Source organism: Diceros bicornis, chromosome 5 (assembly GCF_020826845.1).
Source record: "Diceros bicornis minor isolate mBicDic1 chromosome 5, mDicBic1.mat.cur, whole genome shotgun sequence".
NCBI classification, from domain to species: Eukaryota; Metazoa; Chordata; class Mammalia; order Perissodactyla; family Rhinocerotidae; genus Diceros; species Diceros bicornis.
In genome coordinates this window covers 1,273,155-1,300,413 of record NC_080744.1, presented here as the reverse complement: position 1 = coordinate 1,300,413, position 27,259 = coordinate 1,273,155, and the positions used below count along the sequence as shown (strand labels likewise).

Below are 27,259 nucleotides of genomic sequence, written 5' to 3'. Positions count from 1 at the left end.
CATCCTTATGCTGATTTAGCACACACAGTCAACCATCCGAGTCTACAGCATTGGACTAACAGAGCAGAGGGTCTCTACCCTGGTCCATCTGGGGTCTGTCACGGGTTCTCAAGCCTGTCTGGGCATGTCTGTGAACTGGTGAGACAGGCCTGAGTGAAGTCAGTGTGCCCAGGGGAGGTGGAGTCATCCATGCCTGTTGCGGGGGTTTGGTTATCTGGGCATGTCTAGCAAGCTGTGGGCGGCTGCTGGAGGCTGGGGAGCTTCCTGGGTGAGAATTTGCCCTAAGCGCAGACGGAATCCGGTGATTAGCTTGAGCCAGGAAGAAGCCTCATCAGCAAGTCTGACCGGGCATTGTAGCAGTTTCGTGATCCTTTTCCCTGGTCTAGCCCCCTAGAAGCATGTGTTCTTGGGGTCGTGGAGGGCTGTTGGTAAAAATGGAAAGAATTTTCTCACTAAGCTTTATAAAAAATACTCAGGCCCCAGAAACATTGTTTTACCTTCCTCATGCACAGGTGAGTCATCCCCATGCACTTCACTCATGAGGAGGCTGTGCAGGAACTGCCGTGCTCAGGGGGCAGAGGTGTAGCCAGCAGGATTGGGTGCCATGGAGACACCTTCTGGTCTTGGTGTGCAGGGGCTGGAGGTTTGCTAAGGCTACTGGAGCAAGAACCAGTGACATTTGCGTTGGAGTTAATGAGATGTCCTCAGAAGCTCCTAAGAACTGGAGAAATAGGCATTATGCACACACTATTAGCCAGGATCTTAGAGTTATTGAACGTAATAAAGAACCTTAATAACAATGTCTCTCTTTTGATGTATAAGCTCTTTGTAAAACCCCCTTTTGGGGTGATATTTTTATAGCAGTAAAACATACTTACAGACAGGAGTATAAATCTTAAGTTTGTATCACAATGAATTTTTACAAATGAATAACTTGTGCAAATCCCACCTACACTGAGCTAGGAACATTATGAGCAGCTCAGAAGCCTCTCTTGTGCCCTTTCCACATTCCCTCCCTAAGGGTAATTGCTACCCTGATTTCCAATATTGCAATATTACTTTTGCCTGTTTTAAACTTTGTATAAATGGAATTAATTATACCGTACATCTCTATTTTGTCTGACTTCTTTTACACAACATTATGTCTGTAAGTTTCATTTATGTTCTTGCCAAACTTCATATGTTTTCATTGTTGTATATTTTTCTATTATATGAATGTAGCACAATTTTATTTATCTGCTTTACTGATGATGGACATTTGGGTTGTATCCAGTTTTTGGTTATTATGAACAAAGCTGCCATAAAGATATTGCTAAGTATTTTTACTGCACACCACATGCCCTTATTTCTGTTGGGAATGTAATTGCTGGATCTAATACGTAAGTTGTAATGCCATTTTTTTCTTCCCGATATGGAAAATGTAGTTTGACTACAGACATACAGTCCTCTTGAGGTAAAGGGATTGAAGTGATGAAGAAAGTAAGTTTGACTAGGAGGTTAGGAAGAAAGAGTTGGCATTACTTAGAGTAGGTGGGTACTGAGGAATTTGACAATATTGAATCCTCATTAGTTATCCTAAGTTATAATAAGTGGTAACAATGTAAACTGTCGCATTGCTCATGCCAAATTTAAAAACATTTGGGATCCTTTTCCACTGCTACCTAGAATATTTTTAGGATACCTCCTCCTGCAAGCTAATTTTTAATATTAACCCTAAGAAGATATGCTTAGGAAAGTAATTAAAATTTTAAAAAATTATTACTGCCGTCAGTGGAGGTGGCTACAAGTTGATTACAGCACTCGCCATCTGCAGCGTTTACCGATGGAAGCTGGGAAACATCCGTGGGTCTTCTAACTTTTTATTTTGAGTTAAGCAGTTGATAAGTCTGTTTTAAGTGTTGACCACTGTGTTTCATGAGTTTGAGCTATGAAGACTGAATGGAAGCACTAAGTTTGGGTCCCAAAAGACAAATGCTTTGCGGTGTGGGCCTCACCCAGAGTCTCTGTGAGCACAAGTACCGCTGGGCTCAAAGTCATCCAGGGATCTTGGCTCAGCTCTGCAGGTTCTGCACCTGATCTACAGGACCATCACTTAGATTTGTTGGAAACCAACATTTATTTATACTTGTTTTCTACTTATAAAAATAGCATGTGTTTATTCTAGAAAATTTGGAAGGCATATAAAAATACAGCAAATAAAGGTGCCGGCCTGGTGGCGTAGTGGTTAAGTCTGTGCTCTCTGTTTCAGCGGCCTGGGGTTTGCAGGTTCGGATCCCAGGCCAGACCTATGCACCACTCATCAAGCCATGCTGTGGCGGTGTCCCATGTAAAGTAGAGGAAGGTGGACACGGATGTTAGCCCAGGGCCAGTCTTCCTCAGCAAAAACAGGAGGATTGGCAACAGATATTAGCTCAGGGCTAATCTTCCTCACCAAATATATATATATATATATATATATATATATATATATATATATATATATATATAGCAAATAAAAATCACATGTAATAGCATCATCCTTTGTTAATATTTTGGAATATTTTCTTTCAGTTCTGAATTACCCCCCCTTTTTTTAACATAGCTCATTTATTCAACACATATATTTTTGAGAACTTCTTATGTATTAATGGCAAAACTGAATAGGACCAGAGATCCTGCAGTCTCTTACAGGGTCTCCAAGACTTGAGCTGACCCAGCAGCATCCAGAACAACTCCAACATCAGAGATGGTGGGCCTGGGGAGAGTGGCATCTGGGAGACCGTGCAGAAAAGAGTTCACACAGCAGCCCTGAGACAGCTCTTCTTTGAAAGGCCCACTTGCAAGGTTGATCCTTGGCCAGCATCTTGGAACTTGGATCTGGGGAGTTTTCCCACCATTCTCTACCTGATAAGGGTGGATCACTATGCCTAGTCTGTGCAAGCAATATGTTTATGCTGAACACCTGCTGTCCTCCTGGGAGTCTGGAGTTTTGACACCTGCTGGGCAGAGGGTCCCTACACGCCCAGCCTCCGAGAAAAACCTTGGATGTGGAGGCTAATGAGCGTCCCTGGTAAACAGCACTTTGTGGGTGTCGCCACACGCTGTTGCTGGAGGAATTAAGCCCATCCGTGCGACTCCACTCGGAGAGGACTCTGGGAGCCCTACCTGGCTCCTCCAGACTCTGCTCCAGGCACCTTTTTCCTTTGCTGATTTGCTTTGTGTCCTTTAGCTGCAATAAACTCCACTTGTGAATCTAACTACGTCTTAGTCCTGGGGACCTTCTAGCAAATCACTGAACGTGAGGCTGATCTTGGGGCACCCCTGACATGGGGACTCACTGGGAAATTAAGTTACCAGATGAGTCATTACCTATATTTTCACGGTGGCCCTTAGGATAAAGCTGGGAATACAACTCTTTGAGTGGGCCTCCTCAAATGCGATGCTCCAAGAGTGGAGACTTGAGCAAGAGAAATGGTTTAATGTCCCAGGTAACTTACAGCCACAGGTGGGCTGGGGAGACTGTAAGTGAGGAACAGTACATCTTCAGTCCACATCCTCCTCTGCCCTGGACAATTCTATTGCAAGAGAACAGTCTCACTGGTACGAGAAAACATTGCAACTACCCATAGAGTTCAGTATGCCCTCAACACACATACAGCCCAACACTGAAGGAAAAACAACAGTGTGACAGGCGTGGATTCAATACACAGAATTGACACACAAAAGAAAGAGTATCAGAGTTCCCTTTAAAGCATTTTAACAAAAAAAATGGGAAAAAAGAAGAAAAAAAGCAGTTTTCCCCCAAACCAGTTGTCTACAGTGTCCTCAATGCAGCAATGGCTGCAGTTTAAAAAATTTTTATCCTTCTAGCCATCCTGCTCCTAACTCCTTCCCTTTTGTTCTGCTTCACTAAGAAAGATCATTTTTGTCTTCAAGAATATTAGCAAGACATTCTGAGCATGGCTGGCCTCTGAAGATCTTCCCGCCTCAGCCTTCCTGTGTCAGCATCGCCTCCACAGCAGAGCAGCCCCTCTGCCTCCAGCCGTGGGGTGTACTGAATGCACACTAAAGAGGAGGCAGTGGGTGCAGTGGGGCATAGCTCCCTGGGTATCATTTTGTGCAGGTCCTGCATTTCTGAGCTGGGTGCTGATAGTGGGGTGACTCGAGCTGCTTTTTCTCTCCTTCCCAAGTCACTATGCTTCTCTGTCCCAGAGGGTGGAGCCTATTTCTTTGAGTAAGTTCCCTTTGCGTCTTGGCTACAATTGTGTTTCGCCATCCAGCCCCCTTCATGCTGACGTGGGTCTCCATTCTTTTTAGGCACTATCAAATGGTTGATAAGATTCTCACTGCTGTTGAAACTTTTATATTTTAAGAAGTTTATATGGATATCTTAGTGGGAAGTTGTAAGAAATTGTATTAGACATTATTACCCTGATACAGCAATAACCTGGAAATTGAAGGCTGGGAGATTTGATTAATGAGGGAAATGGAAAAGAGGCTGAGCTGAATATGGCTCCTGAGGCATGGGGCTAGTGGTAGCTGTTGGCAGCTTTCAGGACTTTGGAAAGTGTATTCCTGGTGAGAAGTGATGGACACAGAAAGGAAGGCAAGAGGGCACCAAAGAGGCACCTCATTTACTTTGGAATTTTCCGTGGCGTTTCATTGGCTTTGTTCCCCATCTTCCAGGACATAGATGGGAGATAAGGCCTAGAGAAGAGAGTTCTTTACACCAGCCTGGTGACCCACCAAGAGGGCCAATGCCATGGGCCAGATTGCAGGGAGACCAGGTCTCTATCAGAATTTCTCCAGGGCCTGGACATAAAATGTTTTGTTTTTTTAAAAAATTTTATTTTATTGTGGTAAGATCACTTAACATGAGATCTATGCTACTGGCAAATTTTTAAGTGTATAACGCAGTGATGTTAACTATAAGTACAACGTTGTACAGCAGATCTCTCGAACTTATTCATCTTGCTTAACTGAAACTTTATGGCCATTAATTAGCAACTCCCCTCCCCACTCCCAGCCTCTGGCAATCACCATTCCACTCCTTGATGCTATGTACTTTAGCACTCCCGTGTTTATTGCAGCATTATTCACAATAGCCAAGATATGGAAATAACCTAAATGTCCATCTACAGATGAATGGATAAAGAAAATACGCTATATATACACAATGAAATATTATTCAACCTTACAAAAGAAGTAAATTTTGCAATATGTGACATGGATGAACCTTGGGGACATTATGCTAAGTGAAATATTCCAGTCACAGAAGGGCAAATACTGCATAATTCCCCTTATATGAAGTATCTAAAATAGCCAAATGGATATACTTTTATACATGGATATACTTTTAATCTACTCCAGGAAATGGAGAGAAGACCTATTCCCCTCTACTCCCAGAGCACTGTCTCATGCCAGTTGATAACATCTCCTTCATGCCATACCTGCCACTTGAACGAGCAGATGGAGCTGAGAAGCTTGGCCAATGTCAGGTGTTAAAGGAGCATGCATAGGTGGCTGTGGCTGGTTTGTGCACGTGCATATGGGCAGCTTATAGGGAACAGTGAATTCATGGAATAGTATTGAAGACATGGCCACTGTCCTCCAAGAACTCAGATTCACATAAAGTGCTTTTCTAACAAAACTTAAAACTTGAAAGTTCTTTAAATCTATTTTTGAGGATCCACAAAACACACATAATTTTAAAAGAGTTTTAATTTGTTGCTCCAGATCCCAAGTGGAACCACTGTGCATGCAAGGAAGGGAGTTGAGCAGTCCACTGGGGTGTATGGTTGGTGCTTTTGGTGTTTGGGGAGTAGAGTAGTTAGGAGCGAAGGCCCCCAATCACAGGTGGGGGCTCACGTCCCAGCTCTGTCACTTACCCGCTGTGTGACCTCGGCAAGTTACACATGCTTTATTTCCTGTAGTTTCCTAAAATGGGGGCTAACAGTAATGCCGACCTCACGAGGCTGTGGTATAGATGAAGTGAGTTAATCAGAGTGAAGTCTGAGACAGTGCCTGGCACATGGTGAGCACTAAGGTGACAGTAGGGATTAGTATCATTCCTTGCCCGAGAAACATGGCTGTGAACTATACTCAAGGAACCTAGATCTTTTAAAGTTATTTGAGGCCCAAACCCTTTGTAAACCTCATTTCCTCTGCACATCCACAGGGTAAACCTACCAGCAAAGTGTGTGTAATGACATATGGACCATTCTCCACTGCGAGGATCAACAAGAGCTTCAGAGAACCCAGTGGGGGCTGTATCAGCCACGTCGCATATTTTCCAACTTAATCTTCCCATCACCCTATTGCGTAGGTGTTGTTACCTCCAGCCTACGACAAAGGCCGATTGAGGTTAATTAACTTGTCTGAGCTCACATCTCATAAGTGGTTGACCTGGGCTGGGAACCGTGTTTTTGTGACACAAGAGCCCATGTTGACACAGATTTTCAGATCAGATCCCCAAAGAATGAATTTTTTTTTTAATCAGCTGTGTGGATCTTTATGCCATGAGAAAAAATTCCCAGTTCAGCAACACGTAGTGAGATAGTAGCTGAGAGGCAGCAATTTCCTGTGTTTATTGCTTGGAAAAGATGTATCAGGTACAACTGGCTGTGGCCCCAGTCTTGACTAGGTTTTGGGAGCTCTGCTGTTTTTGAGCAGAATCACCTGTGAGCGTTGGGTATCCTGAGACAGAACGCCAGCACTGAAGAGAATCCCCTCCATTGTTTATTCTCTGGGAGATTGAAGTGGAGCCTCCTTGCTTCCCGCTGTTTCTAAAACATTCGCTTTTGTCAGAAAAGAACCCGTCCCAGAAATTAAAGGCACAGACCTAAGTAGCCTCATCCATTCAGGACACCTGTCACCTCACCTGGCTCCTTTGCTGCCAGGACTCATCCCCACTTTCTGGAAACAGCCCTCAGTGGATCAGTGGTTGGGGTTCTAAGTCACGCTGTCCTGCCCCCGCTCAGCAAAGAGGCCAACACTGGAAATCAAGCAAAATCAGACACGGTCTTTCTGGAATCAAATCTTGAGCAGAGACAAGATGAGAAAGAGTGGGAGCTTCTGCTGGGCCTTGGGGGGCTTGGAGAAGACCAGTGGTTCATCGTTCCTGCTCCTTCGGTACTCAGAGCTGCTCTGGTTCCCATTTCTTTGAGCTGCCTCGTACACTTCTAACACCCTCCTTCTGGAAGCGAGCATAAGTGAAGCCATCTTGTTACACTAAATGGCCCCCGCTCCTCCTCTGTGTGACTGCTCACTGCTCTGCATGTACTCTAAAAATATTCACATGCTCTCCTGATTTATGGCCTCTGCTTACGTATGTACTCCCTGATAGCTTGATAAATTAAAACTTTGTTCTATGAGTTTCTCTCCAGGAACAGGCTGACCACAGGTGGGAAACACACCTACAAGGTAGCCATCACAGCTGACAGAATGGAACAATGTGATGCCTGGAGCCCATCATACTTGGAGACCAACATCCCTGGACCCCCTCCTTACTGCCCATTTTCCCTATATAACTGCTTCAAGGTTCCAAAATGCCTGAAGATGGTTTTTTTGAGACATGACATTCATCTGCCATCTTCCCAATTATTCCGGTTAATTGAATTAAAACTTCCTTTCCACGGGCTGGCCCCGTGGCTTAGTGGTTAAGTGCATGCACTCCGCTACTGGCAGCCCAGGTTCGGATCCCAGGCGCGCACCGACGCACCGCTTATCTGGCATGCTGAGGCCGCGTCCCACATACAGCAACTAGAAGGATGTGCAACTGTGACATACAGCTGTCTACTGGGGCTTTGGGGGAAAAAAAAAAAAGGAGGAGGATTGGCAATAGATGTTAGCTCAGAACTGGTCTTCTCAGCAAAAAGAGGAGGATTGGCGTGGATGTTAGTTCAGGGCTGATCTTCCTCACAGAAAAAAAAAAGATAAAGGAAGATAGTAAAAAAAAAAAAAAACAACAAAAAAAACTTCCTTTCTTTATCCCTAACTCGTTGTGATTAATGGGCTCAGATCTCAGCGAGCAGGGCGGGCCCATTGCTCAGTATCACTTCTGTGCCCTTAGGTCAGCCAGAGGCCAGGTGGTTTTTGTAACCAGACTCCTAACTGGTGTGCCTGGCCTGCGGGGGCGGGGGGCGGGGGGCCTCTGTGGTCTGCCCCGCCCCGTCTGGCACCCTCTTCTGTCCGCTCTCACTGTGTGTCACTGACTCTAGTTCTAGTTCTTTGGACATACAGGGCTTGTTCCTGCCTCCAGGCCTCACCCCTCCTGTTCCTCCTGCCTGTCAGCCAAATGTCACCTCCTCAGAGAGCTAACTGATGAATTTTCCATCTCATGAGCTGGTTTGATTTCTGGTACAGTATTTATTACTATTTAAAATGATCTTGAATTTATTTGTTTACTTGTTTATGGTTTGCATTTCCTATTAGAATGTCATCAGCTCTAGGAAGGTGGAGGCTGTTTTCTTCATGGCTCCCCCATGGCTAGGACTGTCTGTCTAGCACTTCCTAGGTGCTCATGAAGTACTTAGCAGTGAAGGGCGCACCCGTGTGCAGCAGTCACAACCTCCCATGAGCAGGTGGGTGAGAGCGTGAGCCTGCAGTTACGCTGTCTGGTTTCAAATCCTGCTCTCACACCGCACGCTGCATGACCTTGGGCAAGTTACTTAACCTCTTTGTGCTTCAATTTTCTCAAATTCTCAAATTTCTTCAATTTTCTAAAATGGTCATAATAGAAATGAGTAAGTCAGATGAGGATTAAGTAACACGATTCACTTAAAGCCCTTTGTAGATAGCATGGAAAACAGTAAGGTTCACTAAATGGCTCCTAATATTATTAGAGTATTTCTCAATTGTAAGACGGTTTTGTCAGAGATTGTAAATGCACCATTGACTTAATATTGGCCCTTTTGGAGAAAATAAAATCCAAATACAACATTAAATGTACACAACTTAAAAAAAACCTAATTCACAACAGCGTACATTTATCTCCACAAATCTACCACCCTGTCCTCTTGAGAACTGCAGGCACAGCTGCGGTCTGTTGCGTACAGCCATCGGCAGCCACGGGTAACGTGATGCTAACCCCGGCTGGGGATCTGGACCTGTCAGCCTCTGTGTGGCTGAGATGCTGAGAACAACTTAAACACACTTCAGCGAATACTGTGGGTTGTCTGGGGTTTTTTGTTTGTTTGCATTTCCCTTTTGGCTACTTTGTATTGTTGCTGCTAATTGGATTACAACTAACTATAAGTAAAGAGCTTTTCTGGGAAGTAGCTGGAAGCTCTTCACAAATCTGGACATCTGAATGATAGTTTTTGACACATCAGTTGGTCGCAACAATTGAATATCTGTGATCTGTTCTCAGAATTTTGGCAACTTTTATTGCCTTCAATCAAATTATCCAGCGTTTGATTATTAATTTTGTGCATATACAATGTATTTTTTCTTTTCTATGTTGCGTTACAGTGAAATCTTTTAAAAGACTCTTTATGATGTCCCCAAGACAACTATGATGTGAATTTAAATTTACCAGTTATCAATGCAGATAAGTCCACAAAATAACAGCTGATGAACTGATGCCCGCCATGCCCGCATCCTATTAATTCCCTAAATGCACAGGCAATAGCAGCTGTCTCTGACTTGCTGTCGCCCACTCACTCCTCACCCTGCATTCTCAACTCTGGCTACATGTTAGAATCACCTGGGGAAATTTAAAAATTCCAAATTCTCAGGCTGCAACCCAGACCATTAAATTAGTAGCCTGGCATCAGTATTTTTCAAGTTTTCCAGATGATTCCACCGCAGGGGAGCTTGAGAACCACCACTTTACCAGTGGCCAGTGAGTTTCTTGGACATATGTAAGATACATCTTCATTGCAGAGATGTTAAAGTGTGAAAAACAAAAATCAAAACCCAACAACCCTTGATCTGAGAAATAAGAAAACAGGGTATTATTATTCCTCTTATTGTTATTATTAGCCTTGCCCCAGGAAGATTCAGACCATTAAGAATATATTGGGTCAGACTCATTTTGTGGAAGAACGATGGTCCTTAGCTGTCTGCCTTTATGGCCCCTAGGAATGCGCCAGTGATTCACTTTCCTTTAGTTAATCACCAGAGACCTGCAAGCTGCTTGAGGATGAAGCGTGGACACTGGACACCTCGAAAGAGAAAAAGCCCCGTGCGAGGTGCGTCTGAATCTCCTTGTCACTGAGTCCGCCCCTGTACCCTGTTCTCTCTTGTTCCCTCTGGGCCCTCATTCGACATCCCTCAGGGCTTCATCTCACCCATCAGGATTCTCTCCAAGGCGTGGAGAGCCGACGCTCAGATGCCCTTAGCATCGAGGAAAAGCGTCTCCTCAACTCGCGTGATGGAAAACTAGCTTGCATATGTATTGTAGTAGGAAACTGCACTATGTTTACTTCTCTTGAAGTAAATCTTGAAGACGTGGAACTTCATAGTGGCATGGAGTTTTGGCTGATCCTCAGAAGTTTCTAAGATTGACTGATTTCTTTCTGATCAATGTTTGTGATTTTTTTCTGCAGGTACATCAAGTCTGAGTGCATCACTATACCTAAAGAGTCAGAGTTTGCATATCTGCAAAGCCTATTGTATTGCTGACGTTGAAACCAACCTCTTGAGAAGCTGCAATTAACCTTCGCCTGCTCATCATTTTACGCCTGCTCAACCGATAAGACTGGAGACTTCTTCACATCTGACAGCCACACTGCCCACCAGGCAATTAGGAAAATATATTGGGTGGAGCGGTCTTCTCACAGATCACATGTGGAAATCAGCATTACAGAAGGAACAATGAGGATCCTCTTCAGACAACCTGTTCATTATACACTCATTAACTACTAGGTTGAAAATACAGTCCAGAAACAGAGCAGAATAGTTCATATTTAATACCCCAATCTCTCCTTAAAAGTAGTTTGTTAAATGGCAGCATCACAATAAATCAATACATTCAATAAATCTCTAGTACTAGAAGTAGGTTAGGCAGGATAAAGACGGGCCCAGTTAATTAAGAAGAAAACAGATGGCTATGATATCTATAGGTGGGGATAACAAGGAGGGTTTACAATGTAAAATATAAGTTGGAGAGGAGTTTTAGAAAATTGAGAAGCCTATTGCATAAAGTAATTTACAGTGTCTTAAGCCTCCTTGAGAAAGAGCAGAGGAATTTGCATTCTCTTCTGGTTTATTAAAGTTTTAAATATTTTATGTCTAACACCTTACTATCTGGAATGTGATATGATTAAGAATATAGCTGTGCTTTCCAAATAGTTAACCAATTTTCAAATAGTATTTTTCAACATTTTTGAATGAATTTCATTTCTTCCTCTGTGATTTGCTGTTCAACATCTATTGAAATCTCTATTTCTGAGTTGTCTTGTAGTTGATTTTAGTAAGACTATACCATTTTGATTATTGTGTCTTTGAAATAGTTTTTATTGTGACATACAAGTTACTGCTTTTCTCAGAATTTCCTTGCCTACATCTTTCCATTAATTTTTGCAGAATTTAACAAACATTTTGTCCAGTTCCAAAGACAGGAGTCGTCTCCCATGAAGATGGTCAGAGTCATTATTGACACTGAGATGGGATCCTAGTCATAAAAAGGGAGGAAGTGGAACTGTGGCGTCATTAACAGATTGCACACAAATGAACGATACCTAACTCTTCACAGCACTCACTGTGGGTCAGGTACTATTCTGAGAGTTTTACATGTATTTTTTGATTTAACCCTCAAAACCATTCTCTTATCTCCACTTCAGAGATGTGGACCTGTGGGTGTGTCCATCGCTTGCTCCAGGGCTCACAGCTGGCTGGCCTGGACCAGAATTCAAACAGTCTCTGCCAGACGCTGTGCTCTCAGCTACAGGCTCTGCAGCTCTCGGGTCATCTGATAAAGCAGAGTGCACAGGCTGTTTACTAATAATGCTTATAGTTAACATGTCTTTCATCTCTACCACACAAGCCCTTCCACATGCTTTGTCTCACTTTGTGCAGAACACATGCACAAATGCACAGCTGAGTACACCGTCCTCACGAGAGAACTTTACCCAGGGTTGAGAACCCCTGGTTTATATCTTCATGGAGCTTCTTTCATCAAGTTGGTTTCTTTAGCTTGTGGTTTCCTTTATCATATACATTAAAAATCACGGCCATACCTCAAAAGATGTTGGTTTGTAAGTTGTTAACAGGTAGTCAAAACTTAACATTCATCCATGCTTATTAATGAAATTATAATTTGTTATCTTCATTAATTGTTAGAGAATTTTACAAAAAAATATTGGGGGAAAAAAGGCAGGAACACTAACCAAAATATTAACCGTTTTAGATTTTATGGTGAATGTTTATTTTTACCTGGTGGGAGGAGGAAAAAAGGCATGAGAAGGATTCACAACCCCTGGGGGGATGTGAGAGCTGCTCTGAATTGTTCCTTGGCGGCAGCCAGGTTTTCTGCTTTCTCCACCACTGTGGCCCTCATGGAAGGGGCTGGTTAAAGTCCATGTCGGGAAGGCTGAGAACAAAATCTTCACCAAACAGGTACAGGAAGCACATCAAAGCCCTTCCATCTCTCAGGGAATATGGGAAGGGGCCAAGGTTGGGTCAGGAGGTCAGCACCTCGTCCTTGACCCCTCCCTCTGCCTAGGGCCTCGTCTCAGAGGCCAGGTTTGGGGAAATAGGACAGATGTTAGGTGTAGTCTGAGGGAGGCTGTGAGGAGTCCTGGTCATGTCCGACATGGCCCCTCACTCTTGTCAAGTGCACAGTTCAGTGACTTTCAGTCTACGTGTAGGTATGCAACCATCACGACCATCTAATCCTGTACCTGCAGCTTTTCTTAGCACAGCTGTGCAGAGCAGAATGAGAACAAATCCAAGGGACCAGACTGAGGCTGCTGTGTATTTAAGTAGCTACTTCCAATGTTCACTCTTATTCAATACCCCACATTCTGTGTGTATCCATAAGGCTGGTTCTTTAGACAAAGACAAGACATGGGCAGCCTCAGTTAAGTGTGACGTGGTATGACAGCGTTTCCTAAACACCAGTCTCGATGGATGTGGCTGGCACAGGTATTTGAAGAATATATGCAGTGTCTTTAGCATGTTCACAGAAACTGTGAGGCAGTGTGACCTGAGAGCTTTGTTTAATTTCTGTATAGTTCCTTGATTCATAATCAGAAATTGTGATTCAATAGCAAGCCCTCCTTTCCTGTGAGTGAGCTGAATATATGGGCAAAAGATTCAGGCACACATTAGAGGCAGAACAAAAGATCTCAATTCCAGGAAATACAATGATTTCTTGCAAATCACTTAATCATGCCCATGAGAGATGGTGGGGATCAGAAGTTCCGTTAGCCTTAGTGCCATGAGAAGAGTCCAAAATGGCTTGTGTTCCATTAGGCAGTGAACAGAAGGGAGGAAACCCAGAAGAGAGGCGGGGCCAATGGAGGAACAGAAAGTGCCAGAGTGAGGGATGAGGAAAGAGGAAGGCACAGAACCCTGGGCGCACAGAGCAGCCACCACTGCCTGCCTGGTGTTCCGCTCTGACGTGGCCAGAGTGAGGGATGAGGAAAGAGGAAGGCACAGAACCCTGGGCGCACAGAGCAGCCGCCACTGCCTGCCTGGTGTTCCGCTCTGACGTGGTAACCCACACCATGCACTTTTAGGGCGTGCTTTTCTTTTAATAAAAAAAGCAGTGCATTCTAAGAGGCTAGTGACAACGTAAGGGAGACTTGTAATTATTTAAAAACAATTGTATTGTGTAGCCATTCAAAGAAATGGTGAAGGAACCCGGTTTGAAAAAGTCAGTGACACTATGTTTTGCACGTCTGTGGCTTTTTGAGGAGCAGGTTTGTTAAAGTAACTCCCTGGTGCCTGGAGGCAGACCCTGACAGCATCTGAACTCTAAATGTTCCATACTAAGTTAAGATTTGGGAGTTCAGTGCCACCAGGAGACGGTGCCAGCACTGCCCAGGGAACAGGGTGAAGAGCACGTGCTTTCAAGAGCCCTGCGGGACTTCCCAATTACACTTTGCTGAAGAAATATTGCTCGGACAAAGGCGAATTGTCATTCCTTATAGCCAACGACTAAGAAATTCTAAAGAGACACACGATGTTCTCTCATAAAAATCATTTATTGGCACACCAGAAATACTGATTTTTTCCATACAGTAGCTGTATGCATTGTTCTATAATTGTTCTATAACTGCAATTCCGTGAAAACTCTGTTACACGTCACTAGAAATTTAAGTAGCAGGATGGATTTCGTAAGGAACAGGAGCAACTATGAGTCTACAGTGGCCCAGCCATCGAGGCCCAGCGGAGAGTAAACCAAATATCACACCAGTGTTGAGAACCCAGGAAGGACACACAGGATAGCACCCATTCAGTAAATTAGGTACACTTAACCAGAAAACACCGCAACCGAGGGAGGTCATCCAAGTCCAGGAAGCACAAAAGTAAACCCTTAGCTATTTACAGATAGTACTTTTTGCCAAAACTTTTTGTTTGTTAGCTTTCTCATCCCACCTCTTCCCTTCTATTTGTTATTCTTGTTTTTTCGTGGTAAATTTCTTGGCTCACTGGCAAATATTTAGACAACTACTCAGAACCTCTTTCCAGGTGCTCCATTTTCTAAAACTTCACGTCAGACTAAAGAATCTGAAGGGTGACTTAGAGAAGTCCATCTCCTCATAGAAGTGGTAAGCGTTCTGATTCTGCTGTCAGTCAGAAATGACGTACAATTTCATCTTCTTCTGAACTTTATCTGAATTACTCTGGAAAGTCAGGTTGTGGATGGCAGCAGAGTGATGGGTTTTTCACTTGAACAGGCACAGACAGTACACACGAGACAGGCATGTTTATCCTGAGAACGTGAGGGCCATGGGCTGCAACTTCAGATCCCATCCCTGGGATGGGTCCTCCTCCCTCTGGTCACTGTTTTTTTCACATTCATTTTTAAGGCTTAGTATCATTGCAGCACTAACAAATAAGAATGCTGACACCACTTCTACCAAGGAAGGGCTCTGATGAACAGCAGCAGGTACTATAATTAAAATAGTGTGGCTGAAAGGCATTGAGTTGGTACATTTCTGGTACTGTGGCCACAGTGTGTGGATTTCTAGCATCATTCTAGGGGATCTGAAAGATCTAGCCAATGAGCCTCCTTGCCTCCTGTTGATTTGTCTCTAGTACTTGTAATAATTGGTCGCTATTTTATTTTTGGTTTGTTTCCATAAGCTCCAGGAGGGCAGAGACCACACCTGTGTATTTACCACCGTCTCTCCAGTGGCTAGAACAGTGCCTGGTCCATAGCAGGTTCTCCATTAAAAACTTGTATTAAATAAATGAACCAAATCATTAAGCTCCCTGGTCTGCCTATACCTAGAGACTTTCCAATTTCATTCTGTGACCAGGGTTTCTGGCCTGTCCTAAGGACCCAGGTATCCCAGTGATCCTACCCCGCTGCAAACCTTTGTGTAACGTGTAGCTGATATTTTCATGCTTCAATGGATAGTAAAACTCAGTGCTACATTCTTTCTGCCCTTCTCCCAAAGATGAGCTATGCTGAGCCAGCACTGCCCCAGAGAGAAGAATGCAGGAACGTTCTCAGAGGTGAACCGCAAGCTCCAAATTCAGCTCATGCTTCCCTACCTCTCCCTACAAGCTCTTTGTCAGAAAGCTTAAGAAAGTGATCAGGAGAATTTCCTCTTGACAGTGCCAGTTCAGTAAGTCACCAATAACATGATCAGAAAAAAACCCAAAACATAACTCACCTACATAAAAAAGTTAAATAAAAGCAAAATCTGGGAGTGGAAATGGAGTGATGTGGTGGGCTGTCCAGGTCCTTTGTTGGTCACAACTGCCAACCACAGAAGTGAACACAGGCGTTACAGCTGCAGAGAGGTTGGAAGGGAAAGGCGCGGAGCCGTGAGTGTGAAGACTAGAGGACCAGCTCTCTCCTCCTTCTCCTCTCCTCCCAGCTCTCTGACCCGAGCTCCTCGCTGTCGCGCTCTCAGGCGGGGGTAAGAACAGGCAGCTGGTGCCTCCACAGCTCATCCTTAGGCTATTGATGCTCTGCTGGAGTAGAAGTCGGGGACCGGGAGCCCGGTGTGCAGTGTGACCTGGGGGAAGAGACTGTGAGTCCTGGAGGCCTGGCATGAGCCCCCTGTGTCCCCTCCCCAGGGCATGGGGTGGGGCTGGGGGTTCCTAATTCAAGAGGGGATCTGTTCACTTCTCTTCAGCATCTATTCTTGTAGACATTAAAGAGCATTCTAGTGGTATTCTGCCTGTGCCAAGAACCTGGCCACCGTGGTGGGCTCCCCAATCCTGGAGACGCTTGACAACATGGTTCTCGTCCGCCTGCCTCTTTTAAGGGTTCTGAGGAGATTGTATTCCTTATGACTGAAGACACAGGCATTGATTTGCAGGGACCACTGCCAAATCCATGGATAGAGAACAGATGAGCAGACAACCCTTTTTTATTGCTTGTCCACTAGTTACTCCAACTAGGACAAACCTTTCATTTGGGGATTGCATCGATGAAAGTAAGGTATGAAGAAACACGGCACTGACACTACTTCACTGCCTTCTGTCCAACCCCCTACCTCAATGGCAAGGCTGGAACAATTTCACACAGTAATGTTGTCTCCCTCTTCTTGTCTCTTGTTGTCTTCCCCAGCCTGAGAGTCTTTATCTAAAGATACTCAGAACATCCAGGAAACCCCTGAAGAGTGTCAAGTACAATATTCTTGGAAGGGAAACAATTGAAAATGTGGAAAACTTTGAATGAGGTTTTTCTAAGACACACTTCTAGGGCAATTTATGTTTTTTTTCTTCAAAAGTAGAGGCTGAACTCTGCAAGATTGGGTTTCAGCTTTCCAGAAGACCCCATCAAGTTGCAGGGAGAGAGAAGGGCAGAGGTCACTGGGTGCAGTCACTTTTACTGCACATACTGATAACAATGGATTTTTCTATAGCTCCCAACACTGCTTCTGAATACAGCAAATCCCCAGCAGTGTTTTGATTGTTGAGTTTTATCCGTCTTAAGGCAGCCACTTGCTGACGAGGTTCTCAGCTGACAATGAGGTTCCAGCTCAAGGGGAAAGTGAAAGCCCGGGTCGAGCAGTGGCTGGCAGGGCCCCCATGTGGCTCTGACCTTCTCCCCGGCTGCCCCCATTTGCCCACAGCCTCTTAGCCCTTCCTTGCCCATGCAAGAGGCCCCTCATGCCTGAGAAACTTTGCCAGCTGCTTCCCCTGCCGGGAGAGCCCGCCACAGCTCACTCCCTCACTCCTTCAAGGCTCAGCTCACCTCAACCCCATCTGCCCACGTGCACTGCCCACCTGTTTAGGAGCACAGCTGTCCTCCCAACCCCATGACTGGTCCCCTTACTGCCCCTGGTCTTCTCTCCTGTGCACTTACCACCTCCTAACACACTAGGTAATTAGCGGAGGAACTGGGCTTATTACGTGTGGTCTGTCTCCAACAGCTAGGGCGTGAGCTCTGTGAGGACGAGGTCTTCACTGACAGACACTGACCCAGTACTCACAATGGTGCCTGACCTACTTGAACCTCAACAGATCTGTGCTGAAGGAAGGAATGAGAAGTGGTTTTCTGTTTAGAGTAAATCACTACCTCGCAGGCAGGGATGTCCCCATGGCACCAACAGAACCGAGTGAGAGTGCAGGGAAGAGCTCACGGCTTCTGACAACATGGGGATACCTGGGTCCCACACCCCCCTCCTCAGCACTGGCGGGGCTCTGGGTACATCGTTTCCCCTGTGTTCATGGCAGCTGGTTCAAGCATTTCATCTCTACCAGAGCTGAATCAGGCTCAGAGGGCCCGTCATCACAAACCAGGAATGGAATTCCTGTCCCCCCTTGCGTTAGGCTGACTGTGTCCACATCCAACCAGGGCCACGCTGGTCAGGAATCACCCGTTGTTGCCGTCGGTCCTTTCCCTCTTCCTTCCCTCCTTGTCCTGGTGGGGCCCCTGTTCAGGGTTGATTGACCCCCACGGGGGCTCTGGCCTGAGGGTGGTGCTTACCTGCACGTTCCGGTTCAGGCTGACTGCTGGGAACAACAGGCCCTCCATGTTTTCAAACGCGATGGGCCCTTGCTGCTCGTCGTTGATAAAAAACGTCAAGGTTTTTCTATTTAAGTCGAGGAGCACCCCAACTGTGGCCTCCTTTGTGATCCCTCCCTCAGTTCTGTGGGAAAGAAAACAGCTGGGTTTCACTTGCCTGTCATCCTTCTAGAAGCTTCTCCTTTATGGTTAAACCAGTGTTTCTCAACCTGTTTAAAATTATCACCCCACCCCCACCCCAGAAGCCTTAAAACGTATTTTTCCCTAATTGCTCCTCCTCACACAAAATTTTAATACCACAGATACACTGCATATCTGTTTATGTGCTGTATGCATATCTGCGCTTTATATAGAAGGAGAGTAAGATGTTTTGCTCGCCCCGCAAACCAATCTTCACTTCCATGGGGGGGTGTCGCTGTGTTGAGAACAGGGAGATTCAACCCGCTGCTCTACTGTTGCTGCAGGTGAAGCATTCACACAGGTCCCAGCACGAGCGCGGCAGTGGGCAACAAAGCAACAAGGACACCAGAAGTCGCCTGTGGGCTCAGAGCTCTGCCCACAGCTGTTGCACACTTTGCACAAATGGTGCGAATTAAACAGCATTAAATTCAAAATGATTTAATTTTAAAGTCAAAATAAAGAAGCACTTAAGCTGAACCTAAAACATGTGCATGAAAAATTGCATTTGGGGCTTTATGCTCCCCACTAAATAGAAACTCATTCCAGAAAGATGGTAATTTTTGGCTCGTTGAGCTTGAGTTAAGAAGTTGGAGGCTCTCTGTAAAATGACAACATCAGAGAAGAGGATTCTCCCCTGTGAAGTGAAATAATTATACTGCAGGTGATGGAGGGATTTTCAAGACCCTACATTCAAATATCATTTTACAAAGAATTGTGCCTTATGCTTCAATTGATGGTTTCACAAAAGCCATTAAGCGTGGACAATCAGATGTGTCTTTTTCCCCCTCTCTGAGATCTAGCAATATTGAATTTCATCCTCATCTCAGCAGAGCACAGAAATTTAGGAGTGTTGTTCTTTCCCCTGGCATGCAGAATACAGACTGCACATAGTCGCTAAAAACAGGTTTATAAATTGCGTTTGTTAAGTCACAGCTTCAACAATGGCATGCAGTTTGCATGCAGGCAGACATGTTCAGCTTTAAGAATGTTTCTCAGCATAGTGTGACTGTTGTGTCATTATCACTCCTTCAATCCAAAATAAAGACGCTAAAAGGGAAAGCAGGGGTGGAAACGGGTGGCGGCATCAGGCATCTGGTGAGAGGGTTCCCCCAAATGCACATCACTGCAGATAACCACTTAGCTTCATCCCACAGGATTGGATATCAGCCTGAAAGGTGTGTGTGTCCACTTCAAGTGATCGTGAGTAAGACACACCTGAGTGGAGGGGTACAGACACCATCCCGGGGACAGGACGTAGAGGCCCTGGGAGCCCTACTGGCTACAGAAGGGCAGTGATGAGTGTACTGAAGAGCTGACATGGTGGCGTCCACTTTCCACCACTGCCTGGCTCACTGTCCTTTGGATCTGACTCAACACAACTGTACTCTTTCTTCAGGAACCCCAATGAGAATGTATCCTGGGGAAGTCTTGGAGAATAAGGTAGACCAGGGTCCATGAGAGACACTTCTCTGTCTAGGAAATTTGTGAAAAATGCATTTGAAGAAGAAAACACAAGCCAAATGAAAAAGGGACCAGGGAAAAAATTATAATATGGGTTAAATTATAATTGCCTATATTTTGGAGGTAGAGGAAAACCTAAGGAGACCACTACGTCCTCTTTCCTCAGCTACTGGGCGCTCTGAATTCATACAACAATAAGAGAGTTCTTCAAGCATAAAGATAACCGAATTGGCATCCATAAGATTTAATTTAATGAATGGCTTCTACTCTGAGCAGTGGCATTGATAATAATCCTAGTAAGAGAACAGTGGCTTCTATTTCAGGTGCCTCTTTGTGTGGCATTTCTGCATACCTCATTTAATCTTGGGAACACTTCTGCATGGAAAAATATTATTATCCTAATTTGGTGGATTTGGAAACCGAGGTTCAGAAAAACTAAGTAACTTGTCCAAAAGTGCTTTTCTGATAGGTTGTGGGTCTGGATTTTAGAATCTCGGAATGTTTTCCTATAATGGATATGCATGGGGATTCTTAGTTTCCAGCCATGGGTGGAAGATAGCAACGAAGGGCCTAAGAAAGTGCTGAAGTCTCTGTAATTATGCAAAAAAATAAACCACCAGGATGGACCCAGCTAAGAGCAGCACACTCCTGTGCTGCTGACTGGCTTCTTGAATGCTGCCTATTTACCAGGTCTTTGAACCTGGGCTCTCACTCTTGACCAGAAGCCAATGGGAAGGCTTGGTTTGGGGCTGCAGGGTACCTGTTGGTGTGCGAGTTGTGGTGCATGAACCAGCTTCGGTTATTGTCCACATACATTGCCCACGCTTTGTCGTCCTTCCCTAACATCACATCCTTCATCACATCGATGCGAGCCACTCCGAAGGCAGGATCGGGGTGGTTGTCATAGCGATCCACAGTTAGCTCCCAGTAGTGGACACCCTTGGAGAAGCCGGTCTTCCCCAGTACCACGCGGTCATCGTAGCTGCTGCAGGTCACAGTCAAGTTGTCATTGGAGAAGATGATGTCAGAGTGTGCTGAGCCAGGGTCGAAAGCAAACCAGGCCGCTGGGAACACAGAAGGAACGGGGTTACTAGGGAGGACAGAGCACACTCCTGGGCGGGTGAGGAGCATCGTGTCCCGTGTGCATGCTGCCATGCAGGAAGGCGGAGGGGCGTGAGTGAGCAGACAGGGGCACGTCCTGGGAGGTGGTGCTCTCTGAGCCCAGAAGCAGACAGAGGACACACAACCGACTCAGCAGGGGTTACCTGGCTCAGACTGCACTCCCAACGGGCTGATCCGGGAGTGAAGTGGCATCGGTTTTGGAAGGCGCAAGTCCCTTCACCCAGTGACTGGCAGAACAGTACACCAGAGGCATAAGGGGAGAGGGATGCGCTAAGATGCCTGTGTAACCCTGAGGCGGGAGGCTAGGATCTAGAGTCCTGGATGGAGGAGGGATAAAACACTGAGTGAGACCAGGAGACAGCCCTTCGGCAGAAGTGCTAAAATCTAGTCGTTTGAACACTTCCTCAGCACCAGTGACAGCTCGAAAGCTGTGAAGCCATCGTCAGCAACATAAACTAATTTCACAAGTGATTGTGACTTGGATGTGAGACAGGTTTCTTCCTTCATAACTTAAAAACACAGTTACGTGTTACTCCTAAAACTACACGTAAAGTATTTTGCTGCAGGGGTAGGTATTTTGGATATTAGGTGCAGAGAGAACCCATCTCTGGACACATCACTAGGCCCCGAGTTCCGAATGCCGCCGACCAATAACACACTCCAGAGACGTGGCCGCTGACTCACTGACCTAGGAACCACCTCCCACGCACTTTGGTCTTTGCTATTCGTAATAGAATGAGGTTATTCCATACCTGCCAGCAGCTTTTTAATGTCAACTGTTGTCGTTCCAAGTGAAAGGCATGGGAGAGAGAAACAGGAAGCAGAATTGACATTGATAAGAAAACATGTCTCTTTTGATGGACTAATACCAAAACACGGCTCAATTTAAAACATGACATACACTGCAAGAGTTGGTCTGACTTGGACCTTTACCCACGTTGAGCGCTCGTGAAGAGCACTTTGCATGATGTATAAGAAAACTGGGGAAAAAGTAGTCTTCTTTAGGTATAAAATTTAAAAATACAGGAATTGTTTCCATTTTTCTAAGTATTTGAGAAACTGTTATAATGAAATTTGAATGACAATTAGACAATGTTATTGACATAAAACAAGCTGCGCCATTCATCCTGTGAAGGAAACGGAACGTCCCAACCCCATCAGTATAGACAACAACACAACAGGTATACTTGCCTAGTTGAGAGTAAGGTGTGGACTGTGTCTCAAAATTGCATCCTACAAAGAGAGACTACACATCAAAGCTATGAAACAGCAACCAGGTTGATAAAAATGATTCATACACACTTCACAGCTGAAGAGTCACCAGAGGCCTGATTCATGAAAAACCAAAGCCCTTTTCATGTTAGTTTACTTTGCTGGGTAAACATGGTTCCTCTGCTCTTTCAAAACAAAAAGTACATCTTTTTTCCATTTAATAAATCCTCCTCCAGTTGATTCTCAACTGTACAGCTTAAATTTTCATCATCTTCCAAGTTCAATCTTTTCCACTAAAGTTTCCATACTAAGAAGGCTTACTGTTTAAAAATGAGAAAAATTTCTCCAACTGAAATGGTGAGATCATTGGATCTTGACCCAACCCTGCTCTACACCACTATTCTAAGTCTGCTTATGCCAAAGGCCTTAATTGTGACTTCCCAGTTAAACGACATATATAAACGTGTGATGTAATCCATATGTTAATAAATACATCTGATAATTATTAATAGTGACATGAATTAAATGTAGTAAAAACAAAAATAACTTTGTCTCCTTTTCAGATTGTTTTACTACGTGAATCCATCTCCCCTAAGGGATGGGTGGGGGTGGAAGACGACGGGGTGGGAGTGGGCTCACAGATATATTAGGATCAGCTGTGGAACTTCTTCACCACCTCACTTCCTGGGTGGAGGAAGCGCCCTAGTCTCAAAATGTTCAAAGATGGGTGAGCCGCAACTTCCAGTGGTGTCAGGACTGATCTAGAAAGTGTTTCTGATGAGCACCAGGGGATCCCCTAGAGAGGGTCATTTAATTTTTCAACTAAGCCCTTCTAGGCTAATTTCTAAAACAACTGAAGGATAATACACTGAATGAAAAGGATTTTAGAAGAATTAAGAAAGCACCTTAGAAAGGACTAATGATTGAGTTAAAAACAAAATTTAAAGATTATGACTTACTTTTTGTTACTTTATTTTACTTTGGGATGAATTAAAATACAAAAGAATCATTTTCTCCCAACTCAGGCTGATTTTTATGTCTAGTTTCCATCAGTCATCACTTCAATTCCTAGTCACGGGTTAGAGCTTGGTGAGTCCGGAACACACGGAGTTTTAAAACTGAATCTCATATCCAGCTTTAGAAATAAATTTGTAGAAACTGAATAGGGCTTTTAAAATTTTTAAATGAATCACGCCTCGTGCAAGTCTTTTTCAAAACAAGTTTTTTAAAGTCTTTTTACACCACTTTAAACACACCATCACACATTTAAGATTCAACGATACAACCAGAACAATGCTGTCAAATATCTCCATACCCACATTTCATTTTATTCTTGAGACAATATACATTACAAAGACTGTAACATTTCAGTACATTAGACACAAGTGGAAGAGTTCCATAACAAAGCATGTTTGAAAGCCAGTCGTGCACAGAAAAACAAGAGGAAATGTGAAAACACAAAGAAAAATGTCATTTTAGAGAGAGCCTGAAGTCCCTGCACCCTTTTTGCACTGTCATGCTGTAGCCTTCTTCATTCCAGGATGTGGGATGAGCAAAAAGAATCAGATAAAAAGCAAAAGAAACCTTTGGAAATGTGAAATGTGCATCATATGTATCCATGATTACAATATAGTCCCGAAGAGATCGAATGCGTCTGCATCTGTGATATTTTCAGATTCCATTTGCTATAGTTCACTGGAAACGAGCAAGTCTAGCTTCCCCGGAACCAGCCTCACACCCTGTCATACCGGGTTAGCTGTGGGGAACTTCCGGGAGGCCAGACTTTTCAACCACTCTGATCTTTGGGCCTTAGACTAGCTAAGGGTTTCTAATTCAGCTAGTGGTGGTCCCTCCCCTTGGCTTGGAAAAATATCAGCCGTGAGCCTGACTGTCCTACCAGTAAGCACAGGCTTCTGCAGAAAATACTTCCACTTTCTGCTCTCTGGTTTGCCTGCTTTGTATGATGCATTCTGCTGTTGGTGTGTTTTGACTTTTATTTACTTTTTCAATAAAGATCTCTTGAGTCTATGTTTAATCAGACCACTGTGGGCTGGATGCACCGATCCAGTGTCCCAGACATAGCTGGTTTCCTGGATACAGCAGGGTTGCAAACCTCCACACTCAGGCCACAGCCTTCCCCAGCCAGCGCCTGTGCTGTGCCGTGCCACTGCATGTGATGACAGAGCAGGTTATCCATGGCGGTGCCAGCTTGTGCAAAAAGAACAGCTTCACTCAGCACTTTCCAACGCCACCATACATTGACCGCAGCTCGACGGCTGGTCCTCACACCACACAAACAGGAACGCCACAAAGCTCCATCATCCAAATGCTCCTCCTCCTGGAAGCAGGCCACAGACAGAGACGAGCCACCTGCCCTCTCCACGCACACAAACGGCAAGAACAAAACGGATTTCAGAGATGCCTTCATGGCACAGAGATCAAGAGGAAAGGTGAGACGAGCTCAGCTCACCCGGTGCATTGAGAGACTGTAGGGAGGAATGCAAGCTCGGCTGGTGGGGTGAGGATCGGAAGTCAAAGTGGGATCTCCCCAGGAGGCTGCGCTGTAGGTTAAGGGTGGAGGAGAAAGGACTCCTTCTACGGAGCGGCAATCTCTCCAAAGGCACTGGAAAAGGGAGTGTCTGTTCTTCTGAATCTGTGTCTAAACGTAAGATCAATGCAAACTAGAGATCAGAAATCTGCCACCCGCCCGTGCGCAGCTCCCCAAGACCTGCCTCACCAACCAACGCACTGGCACAGAACCTCGTCATCCTGAAGGTGCCACAGGCATCTACAGAACAAAGTGGCTCAGGGCTGGGAGAGAATTCTCTGCAGGTCAGGCCCCGAGACCAGACAACACCTCAAACATCACAGACAATCGTTTTCATTTTCCCCCAATATTTAGTGGTAGAGGAAGGTTTCCTTTTAATTAAGTGAAGTATTTTTAGAGGTGAATTTAGAAACCTTAGAGGTAAACTGTACCCACTGATGACCAAGAGATGAATACTTTCCCCCTCCAGCTACCTTGGAAGTTACGACCTGCCCACAACGGCCTCTTTAAGGAGAGGTGGATTTTTGCAAATTCTTCACTGTTCCATATTTTCCCCTTTCTCTCTTTTTTTTTTTTCCTTTCTCTCTTAATACATATCTTTCCATTTCCAAACGGATGAGGTGATTTTTCTACACCAGTACACTCAAGATTTGCTCTGTGAATAGGAGGGGAAGATAGGGCTGAGCCCATAACCAGGGACCAAGCCTTACCTTTGTTTCTGAATTAGGATCAGACCCTACGGACACCACTTTGACATCTCCGGGTCTCTCATAAGAAACAGATGGGGGGCAGTGGTGAGGCGCTGTCATGGCAAATGTCTGTATTCTCAGATAGTTAGGTCTGGTGTGAAGGTCACGATCAAACAGAGTAAAGACAGTTACTTGATCCGGCTTTAGAGGGGTGTATGAGGTATTTTCTCTAAATTACTAAAATAATTTCTTTCCCTTTAGTCAAACAATTAGGGCGGTCTGGTCAGAGACAGATGTCTCACCAGTTGGGGCTTTCTTAGAACTCAGTTTGATGGTAATAATTTAGGAAATACACATGGCACGGTCATAATATTCTATGTCCAAAACCACCATGAAACTTCCTTCTCATTGAAAAAATAGCTTTGTTTTGGTGGCCCAAGGGTGTTCCTGGGAATATTTTTCTGGTTTTAGTCTGCTAGCTTGCTCCTCTGTGTGGAACGCAGATTTTATCCTATAAAAATGCTATCGTGGGCACGTTCAAGCAAAAATTTCTAACTGGAGCATGTGTGCGGAACATGGTCCTATTTGAAGAGGTCAGAACAAGAGCGTTGGCGGGTTTTAATTTAATTCCACCAAGAGTCAGCTTCCTTTTCATCTCTGAACTTAAACAATATTTAAGTTAGCTTTTCAGGCTTTAGACTTATCCTTGGGGGGAATTTTTTTGAAAGAAAAGTATAAATCAGATCTCAGAGAAAAGGAATTTCTATTTATGGAGTTAAGGTGTTGTGTTGCCAATAATAATATATTCAAATTTTCTTCTACCTAAACTTCACATGGTTTGGATGACTTGACATATGTGATCACTTCTTTGTTCAGAAACGGTCAATCAGTGGCTGGCCTGGTGGTGTAGCGGTTAAGTGCGCGAGCTCCGCTGCAGCGCCCCGGGGTTCAGATCCCTGGTGCTCACCAACGCACCGCTTGTCAAGCCATGCTGTGGTGGCCTCCCATATAAAGTGGAGGAAGTTGGGCACGGATGTTAGCCCAGGGCCAGTCTTCCTCAGTAAAAAGAAGAGGATTGGCAGATGTTAGCTCAGGGCTGATCTTCCTCACAAAAAAAAAAAAGAAAGAAACGGTCAATCAGGAACAATTCCTGTTACAACTGTCTCAAGGGGGAATTAGTCTTTTAGTTTAACAGAAAAGTCTGAAATACAACACAGCACCACAAACTGACATGGGCTTCTTTTAGGGAGAGAAGGCATTCGCAGCTATATTTATGTCAGTAAAAGACTTTTTATTAACAACAATTTTCTTGGAAATGTATTTTTCACCAGCTGGTAACAATCAATTCATTATGTTGAAAATACTTGTTGCTTTAAAGATTAAGGGAAGGGACATACACAGTAAAATGAATTTCAGAGTAATTGAACCCCCAGTAACCATCTGAAAACAAGTGAAGAGACAGGCACTGAGTCAGACCTTGGGGGGCATATCGGATCCCACCGTGAACTGTACTCACCTTCTCTCTCCTCTGCACTGGTGATGGCACCACTCTGTGGGGCGGGCCAAGAGTAGCTACGGTTATTCATGGGACCGAGCACATGACACTAAAATGCTTACTGTTTTCCTCTCCTCTCATGTGGATCCACTGTTTATTGATGGCCCGGTTTTCCTTGACTCCTCTCACTCCCGAACTATGACCTCATTCAGGCGAGCTTATTTAATATCCACATTATCCAACCATTCCAGCTCTGTCCTTGCGTTTTCCCACCCATGGCCTCCCACACCCTACCAGCTGGGCTCTTACTCCATTTTCTCTAAGCAGCTCCTAAAAAAAAATTCCCTTCCTCATCATGAATACTTTCCAGATGAATTACAAGAGACAGAGCAGTTTCCACGTGATCCCAGCCAGACTACACAGCAGCATCCCTTCATGCGCACACAGTGCAAACGCTGGGTCAGCTGCCT

At 44.7% G+C, this 27,259-nt stretch overlaps 1 protein-coding gene across 12 annotated transcripts in view; it reads right to left on the bottom strand.

Moving 5' to 3' along the window:
* Positions 1 to 27,259, bottom strand: part of TRIM9 (tripartite motif containing 9) — a 136,819-nt gene that overhangs the window by 5,553 nt on the left and 104,007 nt on the right. For 2 of the 12 annotated variants that reach the window (XM_058540579.1, XM_058540578.1), the window contains exons 8-13: positions 24,528 to 24,716; positions 22,037 to 22,078; positions 21,598 to 21,621; positions 20,484 to 20,787; positions 18,044 to 18,206; positions 14,119 to 16,121 (exon numbers count right to left, since the gene is read on the bottom strand). In XM_058540579.1, coding sequence (XP_058396562.1) covers positions 16,059 to 16,121; positions 18,044 to 18,206; positions 20,484 to 20,787; positions 21,598 to 21,621; positions 22,037 to 22,078; positions 24,528 to 24,716 — 785 coding nt within the window. In that variant the 3' untranslated portion in view covers positions 14,119 to 16,058. Of the gene's footprint in view, positions 1 to 488; positions 722 to 14,118; positions 16,122 to 18,043; positions 18,207 to 20,483; positions 20,788 to 21,597; positions 21,622 to 22,036; positions 22,079 to 24,527; positions 24,717 to 27,259 lie in introns of those variants that run through there. The other 10 variants (XM_058540575.1, XM_058540574.1, XM_058540580.1 and 7 more) reach the window with 9 other exon arrangements.